Source organism: Hevea brasiliensis, chromosome 16 (assembly GCF_030052815.1).
Source record: "Hevea brasiliensis isolate MT/VB/25A 57/8 chromosome 16, ASM3005281v1, whole genome shotgun sequence".
In the NCBI taxonomy this organism is placed as follows: Eukaryota; Viridiplantae; Streptophyta; class Magnoliopsida; order Malpighiales; family Euphorbiaceae; genus Hevea; species Hevea brasiliensis.
Genome location: NC_079508.1, coordinates 56459094 through 56473185, shown reverse-complemented (window position 1 = coordinate 56473185; position 14092 = coordinate 56459094). Strand labels below are relative to the sequence as shown.

General features: G+C 33.6%; 2 protein-coding genes across 2 annotated transcripts; both read right to left on the bottom strand.

Annotated features, from left to right (window-relative positions):
- Nucleotides 1–1417: 1417 nt before the first annotated feature.
- LOC110666323 (phosphatidylinositol:ceramide inositolphosphotransferase 1) lies at nucleotides 1418–6096 on the bottom strand. The gene is made up of 11 exons (XM_021826762.2): nucleotides 5708–6096; nucleotides 5518–5607; nucleotides 5027–5113; nucleotides 4876–4944; nucleotides 3955–4035; nucleotides 3428–3499; nucleotides 3226–3286; nucleotides 2998–3100; nucleotides 2722–2817; nucleotides 2592–2638; nucleotides 1418–1658 (listed from the first exon to the last, which is right to left on the bottom strand). Exons 1-11 carry the CDS (start codon nucleotides 5738–5740, stop codon nucleotides 1531–1533), a joined length of 867 nt encoding a protein of 288 aa, XP_021682454.1. The 5' UTR covers nucleotides 5741–6096; the 3' UTR covers nucleotides 1418–1530.
- A 653-nt stretch (nucleotides 6097–6749) lies between these two features.
- LOC110666320 (uncharacterized) lies at nucleotides 6750–12452 on the bottom strand. Its single transcript, XM_021826759.2, has 3 exons — nucleotides 12050–12452; nucleotides 7407–10067; nucleotides 6750–7319 (listed from the first exon to the last, which is right to left on the bottom strand). Exons 2-3 carry the CDS (start codon nucleotides 9915–9917, stop codon nucleotides 7155–7157), a joined length of 2676 nt encoding a protein of 891 aa, XP_021682451.2. The 5' UTR covers nucleotides 9918–10067; nucleotides 12050–12452; the 3' UTR covers nucleotides 6750–7154.
- Nucleotides 12453–14092: the final 1640 nt, after the last annotated feature.

Here is a 14092-nt window from a genome sequence, read left to right as displayed (position 1 = left end):
TGATGAAAAACTACCTAGCCCAAGGTGAGGTTCTTCTTGACCTACTTTTCCAGCTCAATTGACTCAACATGGACCTATCTCTCTCCTATTGCCATCATCTAGTGTATGCAAGAACACCTACAAAGATTGTGGCCTCTAACCTACAAACAACTGTTGAACCGACATGGACAGACAACTGTACTAACTTTCAATTTTAGCATTCAGCTTCTGCTAAGATTTTAGCACAGACAATGAGGATGCTCTTAAGGATCTGTATGGGAACTTTAAGACATGGATCAACAAGGAGGGTTCTTGGATATGGGAATTCGGAAGCATAAGGGCAGACCTCAGTTCTTTTTTTTTTTTTTTCTTTTGTCACCATCTGCTTCATGATTGAACCACAATTTCTTAATATAAAATCCAAACCCACTATATTTTATGGACTACTTTCTCATCATGATCAACAATCTGAGTATGCAGGATCAAATTGTATATTCTGGCCATAATAACACTGAAAAATCAAGGGGGAAAAATGGAGCACCTTCAACTAATGGGTTGACTAGAGGATCAACCTGCAATTTGTTCAAGGGTGGTGCAAGAGCAGATAGAGGATTTTGAATGGCCCCACCAGATTGGAAGTGCAAGTAGATAAAGTGATCACTTTTCTTTTTCAATTAAATTTTGACATTGGTAAAGCAGAAAAGAAGAGAAATCATGCTAGTAAGTACTACAGATTAGAGCTAAAAAGGGGAAGTGCACAGTGCCTTTGATAAGGAGAAAAACACGGGCGTGCATGTGATGTAACAAGTGCTGTCTCCAATGTTAAAATTACATTTCAGCTCCCAATAAAATGAAGGGAAGGAAGTGCAGAGGATGATAGTATTGTGGGACATAGACAAGAAGCATTATTATATTGCATCATTGGCTCATGCTAGTCCCAATTACCAATAAGAGGCATCCAATCTCAAAAAATTTAAGGTCATTCTCTTCTCAATGTGAAACTATCAACAAAACCACGTTCCCTCTTTTTCTTTTCTTGTTTCACCTACATTCTACACCCTCAGCAGCTCAAAATTTATGGACCAAAATTTTTAGCAGTTATCTTCAAAATTCAAACATGATAACCTGTCCAAGTCCAACGTTATCTCTCCCTGACGCAACATGTTCTCCCTGTATATAGGAAACCGTACCTCCAAAGATCAATTCCACGGTCAAAAGAAACAATAAAAAACAAAAAAATAATTGTATGTTGCATATGATGAGATATATAAAAACATTTCATTTCATTTTAATAACAAGAATGAGGCATACCAACCCCGCTGAGTTGAAAATGCGTTAGTTCAAAGAGAAAGTTTAGGCACATAACCAAAGTGGTAATATCAGCAGAGCTATCTTCAGCATTTGCTGATGTTTATGTACAATTCACCACTGGCTATTAATTCATGTGTTCAAAGCTTCTGCAGGCATATTAACTATTTCAAAGTGCCACAAGGGAAGCAATCGGAGGTGAAAACCAGGGTGATTACTGGGAGCTTAACTAATAATCCATACTCAATTTGAAATCTCAACAGAAACTCCACTAAGTAATTTGTGGTGTTCTTCCATGCTTCTGCTATCCTTTTCTCTACTTACAGGTAGCAGCGGCAGATATGTGAGTCCAGTGGATCGGTCAGGCAATTCTGCAACAAGACAATCAGAGTTGTTACTTGTTAAGTTTTAATATTACTTCGTGAAGTTTTACTCATGAAGTTGTTACTCATAAACAGGTTAAATATCAAATTCACCACCTAAAATATAATATTAAAAAAATACCACGTGATAATGTAAGAATCAGTCGATCCTAATAAAAGTAAAGCATATCTGAACATCCAAATGATTAACTTTCGTATAATTTCATCAAATTTTGGCTGATTTGGACCAAAATACCCTATTGCATCCTCATCATTTTCTCAAGTTTATGGATTTCTAACCAACAGAAAACAAACAAATAAAAAAGTAAAATTGATCAACTTTACTATTTTATGATTATTTTTAAGCCTTCAAATGAAAATACATAAAGTCAGATACAAAAATTTGAATTTTTTTATTGATTTTATCATAAAGTAAGATCCCATAAAGTATTATTAGCAAACATCAAGGTTAATGGATACAATTTTGGACGTTTTATCACTAAAAGTTGCACAGCTAATGGGTGAAAAAATAGGCTGATATGAGGGTAATTGGATGAAAGGAATGAAACATAAGATAAACATATGGAATTCCATATAATGATTTCATCTTTCTGAGCATAATTAATTGACAAACAATTTAATGTACTTTTAGATATAGGATGATTTTCAATGGACTTTTAAATAATCAACCTTCCAATTATAGCATGTGGTCCAATAACTTTTCCTAATAGTTCAGTCTAGTCCTAAACAAGTAAATTCTACTTTGAAGTTTGAACTTGCAAGCATGTTCTGATCTTCACATGATCCACAATAGAAGGTCATCTGTAACCCTATGGCAAGTGATCCAGTGAAAAGAGTTCAACAAAAAGATTCTCTTAAAAATCACTTTCAAGTATACTCCATAAAATATGCACGAGGAAAGAAATATTGTGAAACGCTAACCTGGCATTTTCTTGTCAATAAAAAATGCTACCAAATTTACAGTGTACCTGCATAAAGATTAAACTTCTCAAAGTCAACGAGCATGTTCCTATGGAGCTAAATCTAAGAAAAAAAGGTATCCTCCTTTTACCATGCAACAACAACATCAACCGTGTAATGTTTGTGAGATGCTAAAATAAGAAGGCTCTGAATCACAGCAAGTAACCAAGCAAACTGCTTTATGCACCTGCAGGGTAAGCCAAAGTAGTGTGAACAAAGTTGGAAATCAGTCCTCACACCTAGTAGAATGCCACAGACCACATCTATGATGCTTATAGCTCCTTTACTTCAACACCCATTCAAATTAAGAAACACACATGCAATCACACACACACACGCACAAACAAAGTTGGATGAATGCATTTACCTTCTTGTGCCATACTTATGATACGTGCGTACAAACACTATGGTAAATATCATGTGTGACGAAAATATCAAATCACCACAGCCATAATTAACCCCTCGAGAAACTGCATGTTAATACAAGTCATATGAGCATCATAGTGCCACTGAAAGTAAGAAACCTAACAAAATAGCGTGTTTGTGAGTGTAAGCGTGTAAAGGAAACCAAAAACAGTTCATTTTCAAAACTTACAGTTGATTACAAGCAATTCAATCGCACTCTCTGGAGGGGGAAGCCTGGCAAGTTTTGAGCCCTGAAAGAGACAGTTGTACCTGATTGTAAAAAATTGCTTCAATTACAACAAAGATAATTTAAGCATAAGTTTCACAAAAGGGTAGCATCAAAAGTCCAAAATTAAAGACTGCATATCATGCTAAGCTCTAAAAAATTTTACCTGATGGCAGTGATAATTTGGACCAGGAAGGTGAGTTGAATAGAATGTAACTATCCGGAGAATCTGACAAGCCTAAAAAGGGAAAGGAGAAAAAAAACACTAAAAACCAACTGTGCAAGGGAAAGAAAAAAAATTACTAAAAACCATCATTCCTGTCAGTGTGAGTGGATGATAAAGGGGTAAAAATGCCATAGTCATGACTAAACAAGCCATCTTCTTGCTATAGGTATAAATGTGTAGCACTTTGTGTTCTTTACTATTGTCAAAAGTAGAGTTACAGATTCCCAAGATAAATAATAATAATAATAATAATAATAATAATAATAATAATAATAATAATAATAATAATAAAAGACAAAAATAACTATGAAAAGGTAAACAAGTTTTGGACTATAAATTTTTTATAAGTTTGTATTCATTGTAAATACAAAATTTAACAATAATGCATTTTTGCAAATCCAAGTATGACCTTCATGATTCTTGCAATCAGAAGGGTCTCATGAAAAGCAAGAACTAAAACTACTTACCACCAAATAAGCAAGAACCCTGCACCAGATTAGAGCTGTATAGATTTTTTTGTACTGAAAAATGAAAGGGTGAAAAGTCCACTGCAAGAGAATAAAGACTTGTTAGATCAATCAACAACTTATAGATCAGTATCTGGTGATCAATAATTAAACTACTTCATAAGAAAAGGAAGAGTTAAGTCAAAGACAAGAAGCTTGAATGTATTTCGTGTTCTTTGGGACCTACAGAAAATTACATGAAGCATCCCAGTATCAGAACCATGAAAGTAGAATCATATAATCCACAAGTTCTAGTCTATTACTTCCACCAAAAGGCTTAGCGCTCCATCAGATATTCTCTACAGTTTACACTAGTTTCTCAAACTCAATTGCTATCAGAAAATTATTTGTTATCTTGAAGAACAAAGGATCTCCATCTTCTCCAATTTAATAGTTTTCTTTGCCACTCAAGATCATCAATACTTATTTTCTGACATTTCATGTTAGAAAATAAAGCATGATCTTGCTCCTTGAATGCCTGTTGTCCAATCTTGGAGGAATTGAGGCACATAAATATGCACAGAAGCAAGCAAGTGGCAAGGACCTATTGAAATTCACAAACTTCATTGAACTATACGAACTTACGCAAACTTACATGTCAGTCTTGAATATATCTTAACTAATCAGAGAATGAGAGACTGTATCACGCATGAAATACTTCAACAGCAGAGCAGAGAGGTAAAAGGAAACAACTAAGTTCTGGTTGAAACCAGCAGGACAAACAGAAACATTGAATGGGGGCACTGGCATTAATGAAAACATCAGTACCATATGTAATCTATGTAGAAAACAGTAAAATTATCTGTTAAATTAAAAAAAAAAAATGCGCCTAGATAATGGGTAATACATGTAAAAATAAATAACAAGACTTTAAAACCTTACCAACACAAAAGAACAAAAGATGAAAGTGAACAGAGTTTCACTTATATAAGCTTTATCTTGACCAAGTTCCTGAAATGGCCAAAAAAAAGGGTAATGATGTACACTTCAACATCAAATATGGAGCCACACTATTCACAACAGTGGTACGCACTGGAAGAAGAAAAAAGCCAGCGTCCTGAAGCGTTGGCCCTGGCCTATGTAAGTAATGAATTCCATGAGCAGCTAAACCGTGTATGTACTACACAGAAAAAAGGCCCACGCATTAGCATCACATGATAGCAATTTGTCATTGAAGCATGGAATGTAATGAAAGACAAAATAAACCACCAAGCCACTAGCCATTTCACAAAATCTCCTCCTAAAAAGTATTAAATATCCCTTACAAAAACATAAGTGCAGCATTGCTACTATCCCCAGATCATAACACCCCATGATAGTCTATTAATGAACCATTATTGTTTTCTTCAACAAAATGCTAACATATACAGAAAATAAAGTAGACCCATCTTAAATTTTTCATCAAATTTGCCAAAATGATCAACTAAACAAAGATCCCTTAATTGTCAATAATGCATTAAAAATTATTTCTTAATGCAATAATAAAGAATGCTGAGTTCATTGATCAATTCTTAAAATGTAAACCTGAAAAATAATTCCTGCAAGGAGAGGCTTCCAATTCTCAGCAACCAGCGAGACTTCCATTGATGTTTCTGCGCAAATTTTTCTCCATAGCTTCACAAAAAAAAAAAAATTAATAATAATAATAATAATTTAAACATTAAGCCAAACCCTATAATTTTTTTTCCTAAAATTCAGAGAAAGAGAGTAAAACCTTGGAAGCGTCGCGATCAACATAGAGGGGCATTTTCGGATTCGGAGGTTAACGTTTGACATTAATAAATGTAGAAGAAGCTTTATACTTACATTTATATATTTCTCCTCATAAACCGCTCACATTTAGAAATTTGAATTGGTTTTTCCCTTTGCTTATTCAATTTACAAAGTATCAGAATTTGAAAAATTAGGGATTAAGGATAATCATGAATCTTAATCCAAATCTTTCTTAAAAAAAAAAATCAAAATTCGTAAAAAAAAAGAGAAAAATCTATCTTTGATTTTTTTTGGAGAAATTGGAAAACTCAATGAATTATAATTTTATTAGAAGAGAGATCATGTTTAACAGAAAATTTGAAGGGGAGAAAAAAATATTTAGTCACCTTTCGAATTACATCAGTGACGGTAGGATTTGAGGATCAAAGATGAAATTAGGTTTATAATTTTAATATTTATTTTTAAAAGTTTGTTTTAAAAAAAAAAAAGTTTAATTCGATGGTTAAGGACGAAAATTTTTATTTTTTACTTTGATTTTGTTATAATTATTCATTTTAAATGGATTAATTTTGTGTGGAAAAATATTTTTTTAAAGTTGCTTAAATACATAATTTAATTTTTATAATGACTACGATTTATAAGAGTCATTTTAAGATCATTGAGGGAAAAAAAAACACTTAATTTTATCACATGAAAATTCATCCAAAAATATTATTGTAAATATTAAAAAAAATAAAACATATATAAGAAAAATATAAAACAGGTTCCCTGTTATTTGGAGGTTATTGTTATGAATTAACACGTGAATTCTTTCATTTTTTAAAAATAATTGATTTACAAGTTTAAATTATAGATATTGATTCTGCCAACAAATAGATGCTTTCGTCCATTTTAGATCCTTAACATTAATTTAATAGAAAAAGATTAAATACCCCTTCTAATCTCGTTATCTTCATGTCCCATAATCTGCCATCTCTCTCCCAGAAGCTCCGTCCACTGCCTCCCCTCCATCAATTTTCTGCTTCTTTCTTGTTTTTAATCTATTTGCAGAGAAGGGCTTTTTGAGCCAAAAGTTCATTTAAAAGTCATTATATGTACAATTACATGGATGAATATATTTCTCTATTTACACTTAATCCTAATACAAAATACATGCTCTCAGGCTTCTAGGTTTCTTACTTTCTTTCCCATGTTCTTGCAGGTTCTATTTTGTTTTCCTATATCAATGAGATGCACTCGAGTGCAGGATTCATTTGCTGTCCACCCACTTGTGAAACTGGCTATTTATCTATCTGTACCACCTGTGTGTAATTACCAGATCATTCCTTATAAAACTAGACCCTTCCAACAGGAGAATGGGGTGGATATGGGACATAGCTTGCAGGCATTTCCCCAGTTATTCCAGCATTTCGCGCTGGTATGGTTTCCAGAAAAGTTTTTCTTTCAAACTAGTTGCACGATTCTGAGATCTCACACAATTTTTTACTGTCTAGAATTGCTATACACAGTGAGAATGCTTGTAAAATTGAAAATGATGATGTGAACTCAACTGAATAGATTCCGCCCTTGAAAGGAGCAAAACTGAAGACAGGTTGGTTCCCTTCTTCCCCTGCCTGTGGTTAATTATTGAAAGGAAGAGATGTCATTTGGCAATACTGGGTATGAGGAACAACTAGTTGGTAAAAGCAACAAAACATTACCTGCGAGATGAGCTCAAATTTATCTGTCATAGAGCAAGCTTTGGATAGACTTGATTTCTTACCAAGTTGACCCTGGTTGGCAAAAATCCTGAGTTTGCAACCTAAATCCCAACCTCCACAATCACATGATCCACCTGATCTCCATCTTTGGATCAGGGATGAAGGTCCTCCTTTATTTGGTAGACTATGAACACCACTTGGAAGAATGACTGTGGCACTGATAAGGCTTTGGCCGTTGATGATAGGATGTTCCCCAGAAGTAGAATTAAATCTCATCTCTGGAAGATCATTGCATTTATCAGTATGATGCCCATCACTGGCTGTATTTCTATTGATGACTCTGGGGATCTTGACAACAATGGCAGCAAGTTCATTTGGCTGGGATTCTAATGTTTGTGGCTCCGCTTGTTGCAAGTCCAAATCAAACAGAACAAATTCTCTGACACATGATTGCTCCATACAGTTCTCCCTAGTACAATGGGAAAACTGAGAACCAGAAACCTTCAATTGAGCTACGACATTAGGAATATAATCATGACCTTTGCCTTTGCCTTTGCCTTTGCCTCCTTGGTTCATCCACCCCCCATTCCTTTTCCTGATTTCTTGAAAAGCAAAGAATTTGTAAATGCAGCTATAGTCATCCTCTCTCGTGCTACTCAACTTCTTCATTGTGGCTGCAAGAATATTATGTTCATTGTCAACTGCAAACGTGAAAAGAGGCTGGCCATTCTTAACTGTAACTTGTAGCAAAGCTTGAAATGCTGATGATCCATGCTTCTTTTCCTGACACGAATTATCAATATTGATTGGCCTACAACTTTCCATATCTAATTTTACAACTCCTGGCTGTCTTGCTCCAGTTGAATAATCTAAACGTCCATTGGATGGCTTGCAGGCCCTATCTGTTGATAAAAAATGCCTTTCTAATGGTTCCCCAGAATGACGGCAGTTTGGTGCCTTAGGTTTCAACAGTGGCTCAAGTAACCTTCTCAGAGGGCTTGACCTGGCTCTGCTTGTAGCATTTTGATTATCACCACATGAATTACCATGACAAGCGGAAGCCATAGCATTCTCTGAGGCAGATTTTGTTGCAGAACGATGGACTGTGCTAATTTGTGGTATGGATGAACCCTCTTCACAGCTGAAACTTTTACTTATCTGACCCATACCAATGCCAAGCCGGCGAAAAGGTGAGGTGCTTCTCAGTTTTTCAGAAATTGCTTTGCTTAGCTTCATATCCAATCCTGCGGAAGTCTCTTTTGAATTTGAGTTTATTGGTGTTAAAACTGATTTTTTACTTTCTGAAATTCTACCACGGGATGGATTGATTTCTATTTTGGCTGGATGTGGTGCTAAGTGAGATGAATTGGGCAAAAAGCTGATACTCTCTGCATCTGAAGAGCCACATTTTATCTCTGTGCATTCTTCAATCTCACAAGGCAGTGGGCAAGAGTGCGGGACATCAGAAGTGACTGCTGCAGGACTCATGTCCATAGGCATTTCTGACAAGCTACTTCGACTTGCTTTTGCTCCCTTTTGATACAACATTGCTGTTGACATGGAAAGCCGGGAACTACTGCCTTGGGTGAGATCTCTTGGCATAAGTAGAACTACCCTTTTACTCTTCTGGGAGACGTCTTGGTCAAAGGCATATGCCTTCTGTTCTTGCAACTTATTTGCTCTCTTCATAAATTCAACATCTTGGGTTGTCTTTACCTCCATATTCTGCCGCACTTCAAAATTTACCCAATTAAAAGTTCCACATTCTGGATTCGTTTTTGGGTCTGAATCTTTTCTCTTGCTCTGATCCAGCTTGATTTCAGGACAGTTTTTAGAAAAGAGTTTATCTGTCTTGGTGAACTTTCCTTGCTCATTCATAGTGTTAGTATGGGCACCTTTGACATCTTGACACTTATGAATACTTTCTTCAAACGATTTGACATCTTGTGAATGGACTTCTACAGGAGATGACATCAGATGAGACTGCAGTGATGGACGACGCAACCTTTGATGAGCAGGAGAGCAGCTCTGACCTCTACTAGAGTCAACAGATGATCCTTCTGTTAAGAATGATGAATTAGTACTTGAGAGCGAATGCCTGCTACTTCTGTGTGAGAGCGAATGCCTGCTACTTCTGTGTGGTATCTGTTTTTGGCTACACTGCCACTTTTCTAAACGACCCCAATCAAGGACCCCGACGTTTAAAACTTTCTCCTGCCGATTTTCTCCTCTCTCCAGATAACTTGGCAAATTTGACATATACTTGACAAGCTCCTCTTCTTTGGTTACCTTCCTACATTGCTTTAGGAGATTCCTTGAACAATTAGGTGAAATATCTTTTATATTCTTTGTAATTTCATGATGAAGATCAGCACATGACAAAGTAGGCTTTTTTGGTGTGACTCTGTCATGTGGAGCCAAATTTTGCCTTGCTCGGGTTATTACAGTCTCAGAAGTTCCTAATGATAGCTGATCCCTTGAATTTATTTTCGGCGTTGAATGGTCTCCCATAAGACAAATAATTTTTTTATGACTTCAGCAATATCCCAAGTTCAGACTATGGGATGCAGATGTTTGTCAACTTCAACCTTTCTTCTCTTAAGATTTGCAAGGAAAAGGCTTTAATGTGTTCTTTTCAGCTCAAAAAAGATGCTGGCCACTCTGAAGATAAAAAGAAAAACAGAAAATGTAAAATAGTTAGCTTTTTATCCAAGTTTTGATAAGCAAATACAAAGTTCTCATGGTCATATGGCTATGGGAAAAATAAGATATGTTGAAAAAAAATACACAAAACTATATTAAGTAGAACCATCATTAGCGATGGCCACGTTATTCCACAAGAACATAGAACATTCCCTTTGGTGTTGAGTTGTGACACGAAACGAGTTAAGCAAAGATAACAAGCAACTCAAACAAAAAGCAATTCCCCTACTTATCTCATCCACCAAAGAGGCATCAATGCCACTGGGGGCATGAATTAGATATTCACTATAATAGAAATGAACAGCCTGTATTAAGATGGCAGCTAAATCAAAAGGTAACTTCTATGAAGTTTTCTACCACCATGTTTGAGTGGCCTAGAGCATTTTATTCTGAATCAGAAGTCATTAACAAACCAATATGCATGGGCACAATTTATACTATAGAACTCCAAAAAAAAAAAATCTAACCTGAGCAGCCATAAGGATTAGCTATAAAGTTTTCATAGTCATAAGTAACAGAACCCTAAAAGCATAGATGACAAAACGTACAGGTGGAAACAGAAAAAAAGAAACAGGAAACAAAGAGTATATGCCAGACAATTGTTTTAATTCCCAAATACAGATCCATGAGAGTTCTTAAGCTCTTCTGAAAGATATCCAGAAAATTTCAATTCAACAACTTATAATCTTTAAGGATGAAATTTTCAAGTTAGATATATAGCTTAAATAGAAACCTTGGTCATTGAATTAATTAAAAAAATCTGATCACCCAATTCTCCTCATCTTTACTTACCAAGTTTTGTCATCACCCACTGTAATACAATCAACTAATGGAATATACTCTAGCAAAAGTTTTAACCACCCAATTTCATCTTATAAAGTGGTTGTTTGTTCTATCTAATTGGCACTTTTCCATTAATTCCCTTATCTTTTATTAGCAAAAGAACTTAAATCCATAGATAAATGCCTATTAATTAGCAGGCCTCACCAGTCAATACAACGTACAAATATAAGTAATTCAGTATCTCTTAGCCATGATAAACTAAAATATTCATGAAACAGACCTTTTTGTACCCACTACAGATGAGATAGAATTGGCAGTATCTCTACACCCAATGCAATAAGCAAAATCATAGGGCAGACCTAGTAATCAAAATATTTTGTTTTGTTTTCCCTATACATTATGCCTTTCCTGCAGAATCTTGGAAAGCAAAGGCCTCAACATGAAAGGAAATATCTAAATAGCATGCGTCACTTGAACTTTTGATCAAATGAAGCCAATTGATCAAAGCCTTTTTCAACTTGCACCATAATTGAAATGAGATGCAAGAAGACAATAAACATCAAGCATCTTGACAGAATATATAGGCAAATAAAAATTGAGAGCAAAAATTGGGTGGTCCATGAAAGCCCTGTATATATGTGTGTGTGTGTTTTTTTGAAATACTTGAGGTAAGGCAAATCAACCTTTCCTCATCACTGATAATGGCCTTTTGCTTCAGTTAATGCATAGGACAAAGATCCCCAGCTATTCAAAAGCATAACGCACTAGCTTTCAAAACCACTGAACAGCAAGGCCTCATTTGATTCTCCAAAAGTAAGGAAAGTAAAAAAGAGTAAAGATAAATTTCCTCTTTTTTTCCTTTGTCTTTTGCAAGAATCAAACAGTAAGAAATTGCTTTATATCAATCACAGTGTAAAAAAAAAAAAAACTTTGTATGATCCCTTTCCCCTTCATTCTTTAAGTTCAACTTAAAGATGCAACTATGGACCTAAAAGAAGACAAATTTTCAAACAACAGCAACAAAAAGCATCAAACAAACAACAAATTTGAGACCATTAAACTAAACATATAAAAGCTGTAGGCAAACAGAATTTCCAGCAACTAAAGCATGAATTTTTCGTGTGATTTCTCACTCAAACAAAGAAAATAGCACATACCCATTTCAGCTTTAGTAATGCAGAGGCAAGAGATGCCATTAACAGAAGCACCAGCCCCTCCAACAGGAAGTAACGAGTGTCGGTGCTCCAGAGGTCAATGAAACCCAAGAAAACAACTACCAGAGATTAGCAAGAGTTGCAGAGAGCAAGTAAGCGGCAAAAAAAAAAGATATCAACGCCTTCATTTTGTTTTAGATACTCCAAACTCGAAACTCCAAACCAAGAATAAGCAATCCCAGAAAAGCACAAAGATAAAGAGAGGCATGTAGAGAGAGCAAGGCAGAGAGTGTGCGTTTCTGGTTGGAACTCATTTGTTTTCGTTCGCTTCAAGTACTACAACCTACAGTCAAAGAGCGACGTGTGATGCAGAGAGAGAAAGAGAGATAGTAGAGGGGCAATCGTTTTCATCGGAGGGCTAAAGGTAAAAGGTGATAATCAACAACATGGCGCGTAATGGGTATGTTTTTGGGACCCACTTTTGTGACCTTAAAGAAAACATTTTTTTTTTTAATCCTAAAGAAAATAATTAGGAAAGGACATAATTGGCTAAATAATTTAATTTATGTTTGCTATGTTCACTTCTGCTTAATAATACATTTTTTATTTAATAAAAAATAAAATGGATTGATTAATTCTCCACTCAAGATTTTTTTTTTTTACTTTCCATACTTTTTTATTGACCTTAGTTTTAATTATTGATTTAAAGATTTAATATAAGATGATTCTTTTATATTAAGAAAATGTGTGATTTAGTATATAAATTTATTAAATTTATTTATAAATAAATCAATATTTAATTTAATTTATAAATTAAAATTTTCTTAAAATAAATAAAAAATTATAAGTAAAGTATATTTACTTATAACTTATTAATTTATTTCAAAATTATATTTTAATCAAATAAAATATTTTATTATCTTAATAATTTTTAAAAATATTAATATTATTCTCATTTTAACAATCACAACACTTAATGATATATTCTTTTTTATTATTTTGATAAATTAAATTATTTTTAAGTGTATTGTAATCAAATATTTAAATTATTTAAAAATTAATTTTAAATAATTTTATTAAATAATTAATTATTTATTTTAAAATTAACTTATAAATTAAAAATATATTTTAAGTTAAAAATTAAAAATAAATAATCAAATCAAACACACTTTAAGATGACAATTTTTTTTTCATTTTTTAGGTAATAATTTATGTTATTTGTTTTTATTATTACAATTAAAAAAAATATATGCTCCCAATTATTTTACAAACAAACTCACCCTTAATGTTCAAAAAAATCTTTTTTTTTATATGGAAAATATAAAGATGACATGCTTTTGATAGAGTCTAAAATAACATTCAAAAGCATTGCTTTCAAACACAAAAAAGATATGAAAAGGAATATATATATATATATATTAAAGGGAGTGGGAGCCTATAGCCTTAAAAACATTATAATTACTTGGTAGATCCCAATATCTTAGTGATCCATGTTAATTTGAATTCATGATCACATCTTGCACTCATATAATCACATTTCATATGATTGATATAATCCCATAATGCATCTTTTCATTCATGCATGTGTAATCATTTAATCAAACTAAGAGGTTTGAAAATCTTCTTAAGTTATAGATTTCTAGCACCCTTAATTACTTTTATGTAGCATCCAAGGCTAATCTTTATACTTGTTAAATTTTTTATGTTTGTATTTTGTTTTTTAAAAAAGATTATTAAATTGTTCTTTAACTAATTTTTATTATCTAAGTTTTTAAAGTTATATTTTACCCTTTATGTAAGACCCCAATTTTTTTAAGAAATATTAAGAGGGTGTTTGGTTCATATGTTGGGTGCAACTGATAGTTGATAGACACCAAAACAGGTGAATTAGAGTGTTTGGTAAGTTTTAAAAAATAAAACTGATAGCTGATGGGTAGCTGAGAATGAGTTGTATCAGACTCTATTTTTAAATGCTTTCATCACCGATAAATGATTTGATTTTATTTTTTATTTTGACCATATTATCATTTTTTATTTAACTCAAAA

Bases quoted from the DNA above. Each gene is read 5' to 3' on its own strand.
- LOC110666320 (XM_021826759.2), bottom strand. From the start codon at position 9,917: ATGGGAGACCATTCAACGCCGAAAATAAATTCAAGGGATCAGCTATCA. The intron at 7,320-7,406 runs GTAATGTTTTGT...AATTAACCACAG, and splicing joins AATTTGAGCTCATCTCGCAG to GCAGGGGAAGAAGGGAACCA.
- LOC110666323 (XM_021826762.2), bottom strand. From the start codon at position 5,740: ATGCCCCTCTATGTTGATCGCGACGCTTCCAAG. The intron at 2,639-2,721 runs GTAAAAGGAGGA...ATCTTTATGCAG, and splicing joins GTTGATGTTGTTGTTGCATG to GTACACTGTAAATTTGGTAG. The intron at 1,659-2,591 runs GTTAGCGTTTCA...GTCTTGTTGCAG, and splicing joins TATTGACAAGAAAATGCCAG to AATTGCCTGACCGATCCACT.